Source organism: Pongo abelii, chromosome 12 (genome assembly GCF_028885655.2).
Source record: "Pongo abelii isolate AG06213 chromosome 12, NHGRI_mPonAbe1-v2.0_pri, whole genome shotgun sequence".
NCBI lineage: Eukaryota > Metazoa > Chordata > Mammalia > Primates > Hominidae > Pongo > Pongo abelii.
In genome coordinates, this window is record NC_071997.2 from 44110765 (window position 1) to 44127968 (window position 17204).

The 17204-nt window shown below is 43.1% G+C and overlaps 1 protein-coding gene and 1 gene segment (V, D, J or C); both read left to right on the forward strand.

Annotated features, from left to right (window-relative positions):
* The first annotated feature begins 6993 nt into the window (after positions 1-6993).
* LOC103889798 (immunoglobulin kappa variable 1D-13-like) lies at positions 6994-7682 on the forward strand. The segment is given in 2 exon segments: positions 6994-7089; positions 7216-7682. Coding segments are annotated over 2 exon segments (522 nt in total).
* Positions 7683-13994: 6312 nt separating this feature from the next.
* On the forward strand, positions 13995-14765 carry LOC100438930 (midkine). Its single transcript, XM_002811801.6, has one exon. The coding sequence runs from the start codon at positions 14019-14021 to the stop codon at positions 14448-14450; it is 432 nt and encodes a 143-aa protein (XP_002811847.2). The 5' UTR covers positions 13995-14018; the 3' UTR covers positions 14451-14765.
* The last annotated feature ends 2439 nt before the right edge of the window (positions 14766-17204 follow it).

A 17204-nucleotide genomic window follows, 5' to 3' on the forward strand; every position in this document is an offset into this window, starting at 1 on the left:
ACCGTGCCCCTTCAGCTACTATCTCTGTATGGCCTGGTTTTTCCTAGGTTATGACTGTAGAGCAAGGATTATTATAATATTGGAATAAAGAGTAATTGCTACAAACTAATGATTAATGATATTCGTATATAATCATATCTATGATGTATATCTAGTATAACTCCTGTTATTTTATATATTTTATTATACTGGAACAGCTCATGCCCTCGGTCTCTTGCCTTGGCACCTGGGTGGCTTGCCGCCAACATGTTGCACATGTGTACACAAGTCCACATTGCCACAATTGCTAAAGCTCGCATTAGCTATTTGGAAAATTAGACATGTGAATTCATTGTCATTCTCAGAGCCTGGCCTCTTCCAAGCCCACCAGATAAAGTTGCCCATATGTTCTCTTCACTCCACAAAACTTTACTTAGAGTTATAGTGAAATGTAACATGTGGTAATGGCTTGCACAGAAACCATCGTCTTCTCCTTTGGTGCCTAGCGCACCAGCTGTATTTGCAGGGCACCGTGAGGACAATAAGCCTCTCCCAGCCCGGGAAAGGAGCAGGGATTAAGGGCACATGTGATTAGCTCCACAATGCAATGTCAGGGGAGTGAAGGAGGAGCAGAAACTCTGGGAAAAGATTGATCCTTCATGAGATGGTGGAAGTGAAGAGCTTTGCTTCATCTTCTAAAATCAATGACTTTATTTTAGATTTAGGAGCAGGGACACATGTTTCATTGCCCTGACTCCTTCCACATCTCCTCTTTCTCTTAAAATATCTCTGACTCAGTCTCCCTCTCAGATTGTATCCTGAAAATCTAATTATCTCTCCTAATATGAAAACAAACCAACAAACAAAAGCCTCTTCCTCCTATTGTGTGCTTTGAGATCTGAACTCTAAACTCTATGATACCCAGATCGTACAAGAGATAATCATGGGATTTTACCAAAGAGATTTTCTAGCTAAAAAGAATCCTTGTGCTAGCTCTTCTCTCAGAAAAATTTTCTCTGTCTCTTGTTTTAACTGACTCCAGAAAACAAGGCGGAAATATTTCCAAGAATAGAGGACAACCATGCACTCAGTGAGGTGAAGGACATCTCTTCCCCTTGCATTAGTTTCCAACGCTGCTGCTTAAATTGCCACAGTCTTATTGGCTTCACACAACATAAATGTATTACCCTGTAGTTCTGGGGGTCAGAAGTCTCGCTGAGCTAATGTTAAGGTGTCAGTAGGGCTGTAATCCTTCTAGAGGCTCCAGAGGAGAGAACTGGTTCCTCTGCTTTTTATCTTCAAGGTGCTCCCATATTGCTGGTTCCATGGCCCCTTCCTTCCTCAAACCACATCCCTCCCCATTGTCCCAGCTCCTCTCTGACTGCCAGCCTCCTCCTTTATTTTCAGGACCTTTGTGATTATATTGGTTTCATCTGGATAACTGGGTTGCTTATTCTCAAAGTCCTTAACTTATATCTGTCAAGTTCTCTTTTTGCTATGTAAGGTAGAATTTTTATGATACGGCTTCATTGACTGGAGGAACACCAGGGTTCTTTGTCTCACACCACTTTGGATAAAACAACACAGACACGCGTGGAGTGGTTTTAAGAAGAGAAAGGTTTAATATGCAAGAAGGAAGGAAGAAGAAAACAGCTCCCCCATACAGAGACAGAGGGAGGGGGGATTCTAACAAAGACAAAACTCCTTTGCAGCAGAAAAGTAGCTCTTACATGAGGAGGCTGGAGGAGGTGGTGTCTGATTTGCACAGGGCTCGGGGGACTGGTTTGACCAGGCGTGTCATTCATGTAGCCTGCAAAATTACTGGGCTTCTCACACTAGACTTTTAACATGCAAATGCAGGGCACCAAAATATTCTATACACATGGGGACATGTGGGGGCAGCCATGTTGCCAGGCACATGTGGGGGCAAGGAAGAAGATGGTGGGAATCGCCATGTTTGGCTAGACTCCTTTTCTAATGGCCTGCATTTGCATAACAAACCTTGCCAGCCTGGCTCTAAGAGCCAGGGCTTTCCTGCTAAACAAGAAACATTTCTGCTATTGTGAATAGTGCCGCAATAAACATACATGTGCATGTGTCTTTATAGCAGCATGATTTACAATCCTTTGGGTATATACCCAGTAATGGGATGGCTGGGTCAAATGGTATTTCTAGTTCTAAATCCCTGAGGAATCGCCACACTGACTTCCACAATGGTTGAACTAGTTTACAGTCCCACCAACAGTGTAAAAGAACCAACCCAAATGTCCAACAATGATAGACTGGATTAAGAAAATGTGGCACATATACACCATGGAATACTATGCAGCCATAAAAAATGATGAGTTCATGTCCTTTGTAGGGTCATGGATGAAGCTGGAAACCATCATTCTCAGCAAACTATCACAAGGGCAAAAAACCAAACACCGCATGTTCTCACTCACAGGTGGAAATTGAACAATGAGAACACATGGACACAGGAAGGGGAACATCACACACCGGGGACTGTTGTGGGGTGGGGTTAGAGGGGAGGGATAGCATTAGGAGATATACCTAATGCTAAACGATGGGTTAATGGGTGCAGCACACCAACACGGCACGTGTATACGTATGTAACAAACCTGCACATTGTCACATGTACCCTAAAACTTAAAGTATAATAATAATAAAATTTTTAAAAAAAAGAAGAAACATTTCTGGAGCTGCTTTAAAAGAAAGAAAACCTTACCAAGGACCACTTTTCCTCTCTATCTGCCTAAAATAATTTCTTAATAACTCCTATAACACTTAGGTTCCAGAGATGAGGACATGGACATCTTTTGGGGTGGGGACATTATTCATTCCATTGACAGTAAATATATTCCTCAAAATTGCCTTTCTCTAACATAAAATTTAAAAAATCACGAAGTATTTTTTATGAAGCAAGAGAGCTGGCCAAAATTTTAGACTCAGGTTCTTTTAAATTGTGAGCTTTAACTGTTAAGGTATGATCTCTTCACTGTCTCTACTGTAGACTTATGGATGTAGATAGTTTTAGAGGATTTTTAAATTTTGTGACCCAGTGTAAACAAAACAGTATCTGAGACAGGTCTCAATCAATTTGTAGGTTTATTTTGCCAAAGATAAGGCTTATGGCCTGTGACACAGCCTTAGGAGGCCCCGCAAACATGTGCCCAAGATGATAAGATTACACATTTAAATACTTTGGAGAGACAGAAATTACAGGGAAAGACATAAATCAATACATATAAGATATACATTACTTTGTCCTGGAAAGGTGGGATAGCTTGAAGCAGGGGCTTCCAGGTCATAGGTAGATTCAAAGATTTCCTGATTGGCAACTGGTTGAAAGAGTTAAGCTCTGCCTAAAGAGTTGAATTCATCATAAAGAAATGCTTGAGTTTAGAAAAGGGGGTGTGGAAGCCAAGGTTCTTGTCACATAGATGAATCCTATGGGTAGCAAACAAAGTAGATGGCGAATGTTGTTTATCAGACCTTAAAAAAATGTCCGACTCTTTGGAAAAGACTTAGTAAGGGGAGGAGATTCTCTGCAGAATGGAAATTTCCCCCACAACAGGCAGCTTTGCAGGGCCACTTCAGAATATGTCAAAGAAATATATTCAGGGTAAAATATTTAGATCTTCTTCAGGGCCTATTATCTGTCATGTTGGAGTATGGTATCTTATTGCTACCAAGCATCTGTTTTGTCAGTCCAAAGGTCTCTGTTGTAATGATAATGCTGGTGAGTTGTGTGTGAACTCCAAAGGGAGGAGAGTATAATGAGGCACATCGAAACCACCTGCCAGTCATGGCCTAACCTAGTTTTTCCGATTTCTTTGAAGTTCTGTCTACCAAAAGAGGAGTCCGTTCAGCTGGTTAGTGGCTTACAACTTAATTTTTTGTTTCAACACACAGAAAAAAAAAATCACCGCATAAATTCAATCTAAAATAGATTTGTTAAAAAAAATTAACTGCTTCCTGAATATTCCTACATGTCAAAGAAAGACAAATGATAAGAATTCAGATGAGAAATACCCCTCATACAAAAGATTAACAATTGTATTTACTATCTCAGTTTGGGTCCACCAGCAATGAAAATTCCTGTTTAGGCAGCAAATCTACACTGGGAGGAAAGGAAAAAATGAGGAAGGGAGCAGTAAATGAATGGTAAAAGACACATCAACAGCCCACCTGACTCAGGATAACTGAAGATCAACCACATGTGGAAACATTGACTAAATTCCTCTGGGCTGTTCCACCTCAGAGATGAGGAAGCAGAGGTATGTATACTCCTCATCCTGTCCTCAGTGATTGTGAGCTGTCTCTCTTGCTCTCTTTCGAGCCACTATAACAGCTTCCTTGTCACTGTGTAATTCATAAAAAACAGAAATTTATTTCCTCACACTTCTGGAGAATGGGAAATTTAAGATCAAGTCATGGGCAGGTTAAGGTCCTCTTTCTCTGCTTTCAAGATGATGCCTGGAGCATTCAGTCCTTCAAAGGAAGGAAGGCCATGTCTTAACATGACAGACCAGCAGAAGAGAGAGATTCCAGCCCCATAATCCCTGTTTATAGTGGCATTAATGTATTCCACTAGAGGGCTCCACCCTCATGACCTAAACACATCTCAATAGGCCCTACCTGGCAATACCATTACACTGAGCTTTAACTTTACAACAGATGGAATCTGGAGGACACAGTCAAACCATAGCACTTTCCTAAGAGATACACATTGCAGGCCATCTGGCCAGCAAGGCATGCAGGCCATCTGGCCAGCAAGGCATGCAGGCTGATGTCTCTGCCCAAGATCATGAAGAACATAAGACATATATACGGCCATTGTAAGTCAGCAGAGGTACAGCAAAGCGGAAAGCCCCAGATTACAGTTGGGAACTGCTACATTCATCCTAGTACAGTTAACCCTTGAATAACTTGGGTTTGAAATTTGCAGATCCAAGTATATTTTCTTCTGTGTGTGTTACCTGTGAGCAAGCACTTAATAAGTAGTAAATATATTTTCTCACTTTTATGGTTTTCTTAATAACATTTTTTTCTTTAGCATACTTTATTGGAAGAATAGAGTATATAATATGCATAATATAAAAAATAGTTAATCAACTATTTTATCACTAAGGCTTCCAGTCAAAAGTAAGATATTAGTACTTAAGTTGGAGATGCAAAAGTTCTACACAGGTTTTCATCTGCACCCGTAGTCAGTGCCCCAACCTCCACATTGTTCAAGGGTCAACTGCTCTTTCAGTCTGTAGCTGCATCTCTCTGGAACAGTATCTTGACAGGTGGGTTGCAAGTAAAGGAATCCAGAAAATAACATCTCAAACTGTGCTGCATTTGTATGATGATTGTGTAAAACCAAAGGCATTTAGAAAGCAGCAAATACACAAAAAGGCTTTTCCTAAATATCCCTTATCTGCCTAAAAACAAATTCTTCAGAAGGAAACCAATTTTCAAGAAAATTCATCCCGAGAATTTTTATATCAGGGAAGATTAACACAAAACAGGAATCAAAAATAGAAGAGACTGGAAGTTGATACTTTACCCAGGCAGGTGATTACCTGTTCTTTTAAGGATGCACTTCTATTCTCATCTATTCTCTCTAGGTTGCCTACGTTTCCCAATTCCCTCTTCGCTAGAAAGGAAATATGAACAACTGGATCTCATTGAGTTATCTGGGTAATCATCCTGCTATGACATCCTGCTGTACTTTAAGTGCATTTTGTCTGCCTTTTCTCTTATTAATCTTCCTTTTGTCAGTTTATTTTCAGCAAACATTTAGAGGACAAATGGAGCTTTCTTCCTTTTTCCCAATATAAGCAAATTCCCTTAAAATTCAGGCAGCTTACAAAGCAGCAGGAAGGTTTCTGCACAGGCTACAGCACTGTGATTTGGCTCCCCTAGTCAGGCATCAGTAAAATTTTATGTAGTCCTAGGCTGCAGCCCACTAATGTTGATGTAGTTGGATCCACTTACCCTGCCACGGAACCAGGCTGGGACATTTTTGAGCACATTAGATATATTAGATATAATCAGTGCAAATCTCTGTCCAGTTTCATCTGGATCCAGCTGATTTCTCCATGTACATGGGCAGTTGCTTGATAAAAGATTGAGTGTCTCTTTCCAAAAGATGTTAACAGGGAGCTTGGTGTCTGGGTCAGGATGATGTCCCCACTCATTGATAAAAAGTGGTAGAAGAAAGTGGCATTGATGGTGCATGGCACGGACATGCTCCATGCAGTGGTCACCCTCACTAAGAGAGATGAACTTTGGGAAATAATACTCAATGGCAGAAAAGAAGGTAGACTATGAAGGTGCCCAAAACAAGAATAAGGTGCAGCCCATTTATTCTCTGGGTATTAAAGAGACCTGTCACTCTTAATAATGGTGGATCTGTGAGTGCTGCATGCATTGAGGAAACATGGTATCAACTTAGTGTATCTGAAGTAAATTGCTTGATCTTATACTGGTAAGAACAATGGCATAACACCATTACCTAATACTTACAAATATATGTAGCATCATGTCAATAAATTTTATTTTTAATTTTTTTAGAAAGGAACAATGTTAAACTCATAGAAATGTTGCAAGTATATGACAAGTACCCCCTTCCCTAATTCAAAACATATAAGAGTCTTTTGAAGACCTGAGAATTGTACCATCTAAAATTTTACTGTGTTTCCTACAAAAAAGAATACTCTCCTAAGTACTCCCCATACCCCAATGAAATATATTGTTCCATCGACTCCTGAGGAATATTTCAAATTGTCAAAAATAAACCAAAAAATGTTTCTCATAACAAACTAGTTCCCAGTAGAAACACATTCTCTGGAGACAAATTTATGCTACCCTGGTCTTACCTGGAACATCTGGGGACACTGAGCCAGTGCTGAGTTACTGAGATGAGCCAGCCCTGCAGCTGTACCCAGCCTGCCCCATCCCCTGCTAATTTGCATGTTCCCAGAGCACATCCTCCTGCCCTGAAGCCTTATTAATAGGCTGGTCACACTTCATGCAGGAATCAGACCCACTCAGGACACAGCATGGACATGAGGGTCCCCGCTCAGCTCCTGGGGCTCGTGCTGCTCTGGCTCCCAGGTAAGGAAGGAGAACACTAGCAGTTTACTCAGCCCAGTGTGCTGAGTACTGCTTTACTATTCAGGGAAATTCTCTTACAACATGATTAATTGTGTGGCCCCTTTGTTTTCATGTTTCCAATCTCAGGTGCCAGATGTGACATCCAGATGACCCAGTCTCCATCTTCCGTGTCTGCATCTGTGGGAGACAGAGTCACCATCACTTGTCGGGCGAGTCAGGGCATTAGCAGTGCTTTAGCCTGGTATCAGCAGAAACCAGGGAAACCCGCTAAGCTCCTGATCTATGCTGCCTCCAGTTTACAAAGTGGGGTCCCATCAAGGTTCAGCGGCAGTGGATCTGGGACAGATTACACTCTCACCATCAGCAGCCTGCAGCCTGAAGATTTTGCAACTTATTACTGTCAACAGTATAACAGTGTCCCTCCCACAGTGTTACACACCCGAACAAAAACCCCCCCAGGGAAGCAGATGTGTGAGGCTGGGCTGCCCCAGCTGCTCCTTCTGATGCCTCTATCAGCTGAGAGTGGTCCTCAGATGCAGCCACACTCTGATGGTGCTGGTAGAGGGGGACATGAAGTCACCTCTGCACCCTAATTCTTTTCTCTTTCTCAGCCCCAGTTGCACAGACATAGCAATGCCTCTCCTGATTTAATAGACAGAGATCATGACACCTGAGGAGTCTAGTTTATGTCTTCAGTTGGAATTCATATAACACAGAAGAAGCCACTATAGATGTCTAAGCAGGAATAGCCTTAATACAGAGAATTAGAGTAAACTACTGAAGTCTAAATAAAATGTAGAGATGAATCTCTAAATTTAATGTTTTATTTGCAAAAAAATATTTGCTAAATGGGGCATACAGGAAAACTCAGGCAAGCTCAGACTGGTAAACAGTGGTGGACAAAGTGAATCCTAGAATTATATCAAGTTATCTCACAAATTGTGGATGAACTGGTTGATGGTTCTTAATCCAAAGAGTTGACATGACAATTGTTTCATTAAATTGGAAGAAATGATATGATAAGCATGTGACCATTTAGACTGAATAAGCTGTCAACACAGGGTGTTAGGGCATGTGCTGGGCCATAGATCTAGCCCATATAAAGCAAGATCAAATAGAATTGATTTTACGTGTTTTAGAGAGGAAGTACAGAAAATATGGAACCTAGGGGACCTCCTGGAATCATTCTGTTTATTGCCATTTCCACTGGTAAAACTCAGAGAAGATTTCAAAGACATCAGGATGAAGTTCTAGGGATCACAGTCATGTGAAGCATTCCCTGCACTTGGATCTCCAGTGAGGTGAAGGGAAGATGAAATGCATAGTGGGATGTGGAGGGGTAAACACCAGAGACAGCCTCCTGGTCAGCTTAAATGTTGAAAAGTGTATTTATTTTTTCTCTTTAGTTTTATCACTGAATCATTTGGATCTAAGAAAAGTGATTATGTCTGGTTAGGCAGAAAGGTGTTTATTATCATGAATGAAATGGATTGAAAACATTTGGGGAAACCAGAGTGGCAGCTCAGGCAACTCCAAGTACTCCTTTTCCTATTTCTTGACCATTCCCATCCCTGTGTTTTCCACAGTGAAGGAAGATATTCTCATTTTGACAGATAACTGGTGAGTGAAGATTTTGTGCCCACAGGACTGTGCTGCCTGGCTGTGACCCAGACCAGGAAAATGAGCACATTTCAGTGAAATCAGGCATTTCCTCTCCCTCATCTCAATCCAAAACCACTCTGTAGTAGCACAGCTGATGAGCAGTCAGAGAAAGGGGTTAGATCTCTAGTAGTAGATAGTAGATGGCAGAGCTGCTGTCCTTCCAGGGGCAGTAGTGAGAAGAGCTGCTCTCTTTTCCGCAGGAGACAGCTTGAATGTGGAGTCTCAGGCAGCAGGAGCTCCTCCCCAGCCTGCGCCAGCAGTGCCATTCTTGGAATTGTTTTAGAGGCTTTGCCTGTAGCCTGTTCCTTAAGGCTTTGCAACAATTTGTAATGAATGTAATATCGTCTAGTAAATCCTTTTATGCTTCGTGGATTTGACATTTGCAACAGGGAATATACACAGTCCACAGGGACATCATTCACAGCCTCAGTTTTTCTTGCTAAATATAATGCTTTCCAGTTGGACCTGCCAGAGGAAGCCAATGTGAACAGCAATCCATGTCACCAAAAATGCAAGACAAATAAGCTCGAGAAAGCCACTGGGTTCTCACCTAGCTGCACTGTCCCCCGGTACAAAATGCGAGAGTGTAACACTCTTAGCTCCATCATCAGAGAGATGGTGCAATGTGACCTTCTCAGTATAGTAAGTCAGTATTTATAGACATTTAAATACTAATACATTTAACACCAAAATACAAGCAAAAGTAGAAAAGAAGATAAATTGGACTACATAAAAATTTAAAATGAGCATCAAAAGACATAATCAACACAGTGAAAATGCAACATGTGGAATAGAAGAAAATATTTGAAAATCATATTTGTGGTAAGGGCTTAACAATATTTACTATATAAAAATAAGTCCTACATGTCAACAGTAAAAATAAAATACCTGATTAAAAATGAGGAAAGTACACGAATAAACATTTCTCTAAAGAAGATTCTTTAGAGATAATGAGATAACTAGCATAAGAAAAGATGCTCAATATTATTAATCCTTAGAAAAATAAAAACAAAACCCACCTCACACCTATTAGGATTTTTTTTCTCCAACAGAGAATGACCAGTCTTGGTGAGAATTTAAGGAATTGGAACTCCTGTGGACACTGTCGTGGTGATGTAAATGGCCCACCTGCTGTGGGAAACCAGATGGAGATTCCTCAAAAAATTAATGATGGAAATAATATATAATTCAGCAATTCTACTTTTGGACATATACCCAAGTAATTGAAGGTATTAACTTGAGATATTTGTATACTCACATTCAGAACTGAATTATTCACAATAGACAAAAGGTAGAAGCAACTCAAATGTTCACAAAGGAGGGAACTGGTAACCCAAATGTGGTATATACATACAATAGCATATTATTTAGCTTTAAAAAGGGAAATTCTGACACATGCTACAACATGGATGAAACAAGAGGACATTACACTAAGTGAAATAACTTAGTCACAAAAATACTGAATTTTGATTTCACTAGGGTATTTGCAAAACAGTTTCCATTTAGTCATGAATCAACCCAGTCTCCTTCCTTTTCTTGCTTGTAGTTTTCAGGAATAACTGTAGAATGTTCTGGAAATGTAACATTCTGAGATACGTTATGATTGGCCAGAACAGGCTGGGCTCTGTTTCTGTCCCTACTAGAAACAGAAATTCCTTCAACACTCTAGCCCAGTGTGTCATGTGATTCTAAGACATAAAACCCAGGATGGGCTGCATTCCAGGGTCCCTCAGCTGCACTCCTTGTGTGGTACACACAGTGTAGCGTCAATCAGGCCCAGGCAGCTTTCTGCTCTCTCTTTCTGCTGGCTGTCTGTAAGTAGTAATCTACTTCATGTAACTGGTTGTACATGGGCGTTCTGTCTCACTAGATTTGGGTAAGTTGGCAACCAGTGCACAGCAAATATTCTTGGCAAAACTGATGCAGTGAGAAGGTTGGATCGAGGGATCCATGGCTTATTGGTGAAGCTGGAGGAAAATACTCTCCAGTACCTGGCCCAGGACAGAGACATCAGCCTGGGGATGCAAGGCCTGGACATGCAGATGGATGTTTAATGCGGAGGGGAGGATCAATGGGACATTTGTGACACTTATATGATTGTTCATTCCTGGGGCAAGAGAGGTCAGGACATGGGTAATCAGATGGACCCTGAGTCACCCAGGATGAAACAAGAAAGATACTCTCAGTGGTCCCTGAAGCATCTGAGAAGGAACCAAAATGAACAAGAAGGGCCTTCCCAGAAAAGAAGGCTCACTCTCTATAAAAGAGACATGGAAAAATGCCAGGGAAGTCTTGTGCCGCCTGATTGGTGTGTTTGTCTCATTAAGCCACATTGCAGAACCAAACGTCTTTGTCTGAATGGCACAGTTAGAAATAGGGCCAAGGTCTCCACCAGAGGCTAGTGGCCCTATATTCCTCTCAAGATAAAAGGTGCAAAAAAGGAATTCAGACTTTTCTGGGATTTTCGTATGCAGGAATCCACATGACAATATTTCCAGGTTCCCTCAGAGAAACTTAAACTGATGACATCAGAAGGTGTCAGGACAAATAAGGAGTCCATGGTGAGTATGTGCTTGGGTGCTTATCTGCATGTGGACCATTCCCTTTGGGCCATGTTGGGTGCTGGTGACCATGGTTCTCACTGCAGAGTGCAATAGAGGTATTGACATTTTGCTGCTGTGCCATAAAACATCACTGCTGCCTGAGGGGCTATCTCCACTCACAGCTAAGTATTCAAGGCGTGACATTGGGGCATATCCACTCCTGCCTATCACCTAAGCTTCCCAAGCCCCAGAGCATTGTTCACCAAAAGCAGGACTGTATATTAAATGAAGATTGGAACATTACCTAGTTAATTTCATAGTTGCTACAAAAAGATTAAAATGTCACAAAGCCTGGTGTCACAATGGAACGACCCAGTTTGGCAGACTAACGATAGACTGTTGAAGGATGAATGCCAAGGCCACCTGAACAGGAAACCAAGGAAGTATCCCAGATAGAGTTAATCACTGTTGGTCCTGGTGGCACCCAGTGAAAAGAAGGAGACCCAGAAGCTAGTAGGTATTTTTGGGTAGCGGGGACAGTACTAATCTTGCCTGGGTGTTCTTTGATCACCTTAATCAAAATCATGAATGAAGTTGCCATCCTTGAACAGGGCCCTTTGCAACAGTAAAATTGGAATCTGTTCAACAAGGCATGGCCTAGGCACTTCTTTAAGACCTTTAGAGCCCGCTTGCTCGATGGAAATCCAGGTGTCCACTATTTCTATGCATGCTGACTGGAGCCTGTGGCAACAGAAAATTTTCACTTTGTGCACCAGACTCAGATTTTGGACACAAAAATTTCCTGAAGCAGTCAACAGTTGTGCCTCTTTTGAATGGCAACTCCTTGCTTGCTGTAGGAAACTGATAGGGGCTGAGTATCTCAGAGCCAGAGCACCAGGCAGGACGCTGCTACCTTAACTACCCATTCTCACTTTGGTGCCTACAAACACAATCAATAAAACTGGACAGGCCCAACAGATCCAAATTATTAAATAGAAATGATACAGTCAGAATCAGCCCTAACCAGGATACCACAATACCCATGTGCCCCATGAATAAATGGCAAGCTTGCGAGAAGGGAACAAATGACCCATACGGGACAATTTAGCTTCTTTGGCCACAATAAAGCAAAGATTCAGTTACATGCCTATATCAGTATGGCATGGGGCCCTGATGATTATACAAAACACGTGCCAGTGGGTCCACTGGGTGTGGCCACCATCCAGCCAGGGGATGGCATCTTTTGACTGACACTGAACATGGCCATTCTGCCCAATGGGACAAACTACATGCAATGATAGTAGCCATGCAGGCTGCCCCTAACACTACATTTTACTCCATTTCCACTAAATCGTGGGCCATTGCCAACAACCCAGCCACCTGGTCAGGAAAATAGAAACTGAGTGACTGAACTATTAAAGGATCACCTGTGTGGAGAAAAGGACTATGACAATAGCTTGCTTCCTGGACAGCTAAATGTATGTCACTCAATTAGATACTGGGGCTATCATGGCCACCCTTGAGAGGAATTTATGTCATGTTTTTGGTTATTCCATGAGACTTAACTCTGACCAAGAAACAGTCTCACTGTCCAATCAACATGACAATGGGCACATTCTCGTGGAAACCAATGGACTTTCCATGCAATTATCAACACCCAACACTGCCTGCTGTATCTAGATTAACACCTCAGGTATCCTAGAAATACAAGGAGAGGTGATCCTAAAGCAGGCTCACTGGCTGCAGACAATGGGGCATCTGAAAGATCCCCCTTTCACCTCTTTAGCATCTTAGTCACTGCTTTCAGGGGTCTTATCCTCCTGCCAGTGGCACTAGTTTTTCGTGGCCCAGTGAAATGTACTCTCACTATGGCTTAATAATCTGCATTGAGATTGTGTAACTCAAGGTGCTTCATCAATCTGAAAAGACAAACTTTTGCCTCCAGTTTGAGGAAGTTGGTGGGCCTATGAAGTACACTAGCTTTGCTAAGGGGGATGTCTAGGTGGTGGGGTAACTGCAAGACAATTCTCCAATGACCCTGGACTGACTTAGTTCTCTCCAATTTCTTGCTTATTTTATGAGTTCTCAAGAATAATTGTAGAATGTGCTGGAATTGTAATATCCTGAGATAGAGAGGAACTGGCCAGAACAACCTACCTGTGCTCTATACCAGTTTCCCATAGAATGGAAATGTCCTTTAACACGTTAGCCCTGTGTGTCTTGTTACCCCAGGATATAAAACCCGGAGTGGCTGCTTTCCTGGGTTCCTGAGCTGTGGTGCATGTGGGGTACACACAGTCGACTCCATCAGCTCCACATAGCTTTCCTGTGCCTTGAGGGACTGACCCATAATAAGTGCAAGACTTTTGTGTTCCCTTGCTGCTTATCTGTAATAATAAACCCCCTTCATGTAACTTGCTGTGGGGGGTGTTCTGTTCCCCATGCTCAAGTACGTTCGTAATCAGTGCACAGTGCAACCGTTTCAAAGATGTCACTGACACAGAGACAGAACTGGAATGGAGGTTGCTGGGGGTAGGGATAGAGGAAATGAGGGGGAGTATTGTGTAAGGGGTATAGATATTAATTTTCATCAGATGAAAAGAGTTCTGAAGATCGTATCAGTAATAATAGCAGAACAATGTGAATATATTTAATGCCATTGCACTGCACTCTTAGAAATGGTTAAGATAATTTCGGAGCGAAGCAGCGCGGGCAGCGAGCGAGATGCAGCACCGAGGCTTCCTCCTCCTCACCTTCCTCGCCCTGCTGGCGCTCACCTCCGCGGTGGCCAAAAAGAAAGATAAGGTGAAGAAGGGCGGCCCGGGGAGCGAGTGCGCTGAGTGGGCCTGGGGGCCCTGCACCCCCAGCAGCAAGGATTGCGGCGTGGGTTTCCGCGAGGGCACCTGCGGGGCCCAGACTCAGCGCATCCGGTGCAGGGTACCTTGCAACTGGAAGAAGGAGTTTGGAGCCGACTGCAAGTATAAGTTTGAGAACTGGGGTGCGTGTGATGGGGGCACAGGCACCAAAGTCCGCCAAGGCACCCTGAAGAAGGCGCGCTACAATGCTCAGTGCCAGGAGACCATCCGCGTCACCAAGCCCTGCACCCCCAAGACCAAAGCAAAGGCCAAAGCCAAGAAAGGGAAGAGAAAGGACTAAACGCCAAGCCTGGATGCCAAGGAGCCCCTGGTGTCACATGGGGCCTGGCCCACGCCCTCCCTCTCCCAGGCCCGAGATATGACCCACCAGTGCCTTCTGTCTGCTCGTTAGCTTTAATCAATCATGCCCTGCCTTGTCCCTCTCACTCCCCAGCCCCACCCCTAAGTGCCCAAAGTGGGGAGGGACAAGGGATTCTGGGAAGCTTGAGCCTCCCCCAAAGCAATGTGAGTCCCAGAGCCCGCTTTTGTTCTTCCCCACAATTCCATTACTAAGAAACACATCAAATAAACTGACTTCTTCCCCCCGCCAAAAAAAAAAAAAGATAATTTCATGTTCTCTGTATTTACTATAGTTAAAAAATTAACATCTTTATTGTTAGCTCAGGAGACATTGCTTTGTTTTCTAATTTTCTGAGCAAATGTTCATACATAATCACTTTGTGATGCCATTGTTCACACATTTTAACAAATTGTGTGTGTGTGTGTGTGTGTGTGTGTGTGTGTGAACAAATTCTTGTCCTTACATGATCCTTCGTTTCCCTCAAAGTGCCCAGGGGCTGCTAAGGGGCTGAAATCTTCTCAGGGAAACAGGCTGGGGGATACCTCTGAATTCACATACCCTCTTTGCCTCACACCCCCTTCCCACCTCCTCTATGGGCACCTCTAGTGTATCTTGTGGGCATCACTGCACGGAGCACGTCAGGATGTTTTCTCCCACCTCCTACTCCGAATTCATGTTGCAAATTCATCCCCACTTCAGACATGGGCTGTCCATGCCTTGTTTCTCTTACATGCATGCCCCAGCCCATTGTTGAACCCATAGTTCTGACCCCACTCCATGAATCTTTGTGGAAAAGTCATGGTTGGCAAGTTGTGGTTATTGGAGACCAGAAGGTAAAATGGCAACTATTGAGAAGCTTGTGCATGGAGCAGACATAGGCCATTGTCAACAGAGTCTCAGCAGCTGGTGAGCCATGAAAGCTGGGCAGAGAGATCTCACATCAACCCAGTCAGAGGGGAAGTTGGGAATGAGCCATGGAGGGACTTCATCCTGTAACCACGCAGCCTCTGAGCTACATGTGCTGCTTTGTTTGATGGAAATGACCAAAAGAGGACTTATCTATGCTGAGCTCTGGTGACAAAACCTCCCTCCATTCAGGACCCAGACCCACTATCCATCTCCTAGGCATCTGCTGCTCTGTGATTCCGCAGACTCCCCTCAGGTCATTCATGATCCTCGGCAATGGGCAGCTTGCTGCTGTTGGTCCAGGGGCCACATGGAAGAGGGTCCTGAGCTTTATGACCCTCAGGCCCTGTAGTGAAGAAGGGGGCATGAGATGGAAACGAGCCACCGAAACGAGCTCACTGAAAATGAGCCACCCAGTGCTCGTTTTCAATGTTCACGTTCAATTTATTAAAGTTTAAAACTATACCTTATACTAGAAATCAAAGTTATATCTCTTTATATATAAATGTGCATCACATATTTATTCATAGATACATAGTATATACAAATATATAAATACAACTTATTTTTAAAATAATATATGTATTCAATATGTAAAGTTTGTATTAGAAATTCATATTACAAATACACATAATTTTATGTTCATTTGTGTAGCATGTGTTGTATTCCTTTTCTTTCCGAGCAGAACAGAGTCTGGCTGAGTAAAGACTTTGAGGACATTTGCTGACACTCCGTCTTTGGCTCCAGCAGGGTCCCAATCATTCAGGACAAGGGAGGACAGAGCTGATAGCAGCCAGCCCAGGAACACAGCCCCAGCCCTAAGGTCTGGGTCTCTGAGACTTTCATTCTTGCCAGGCTGGGGGATATATGCTTAATGCAGCTCCCCTGAATTTGTGAGCAGTTTCCTTCCCTGAAGCCCCTGACAGGCAGCCCTGTGGGCAGGGCCTGTGGTTCTTCCCAGGTCCTCAGCCCTGTGGCTCAGGAGAGCAGCTGCTTCCTCCATAGCCCAGGGAGAGCACCTGGAAGTTCTCAGGCACTGCCAGCGTGACCTTAGCCCTGGGCTAAGGACCCTATTCCAAATGTCTCCTCATTTACTGCAGTACCTGAAAGTCTGTCTTATTCTTAAACTCAAAGTCCACATTTCCACAATTGCTAAAGCTAGCATTTGCCACCTGGAAAATTAGAAACATGAAGTCATTGTCATTCTCAGAGTCTGGCCTCTTCCAACTCCACCAGATAAAGTTGTCCATATGTTCTCTTCTCCCCACACAACTTTACTTAGAGTTATAGTGAAATATAAAATGCAGTAAAGCTCTTACCAACAACAGCAGCACAAAAACCATTCTCCTCTTCTTTAGTGCCTAGTGCATCAACTATGTCCTGCTGGGTATGGTGAGGACAGCGAGCCTCTCCCAGCCCGGGACAGGAGCAGGGATTAAGGACACATGTGATTAGCTCCACAATGCAATGTCATTCATGTAGCCTGGGAAATAACTGGCCTTCCCATCCTAGCCTTTTAGTATGCAAATGCAAATGTTGGGTGCCAAAATGTCCTATGTACATGGGGATATGTGGGGGCAGCCATTTGCCAGGCACATGTGGGAGCAAGGAAGAAAATGGTGGGAATCGCCATGTTTGGGCAAACCTAGTTTCTATTGGCCAGCATTTGCATATCAAAGCTTGCAAGCCTGGCTCTAACAGCCAGGGCTTTCCTGCTAGAAAAGAAACTTTCTGGAGCTGCTTTAAAAGAAACAAAACCATCCTAAGGACCCCTTTTCCTCTCTATCT

Excerpts from the sequence above, each read along its gene's own strand:
- LOC100438930 (XM_002811801.6), top strand. The coding sequence starts at position 14,019 with ATGCAGCACCGAGGCTTCCTCCTCCTCACCTTCCTCGCCCTGCTGGCG.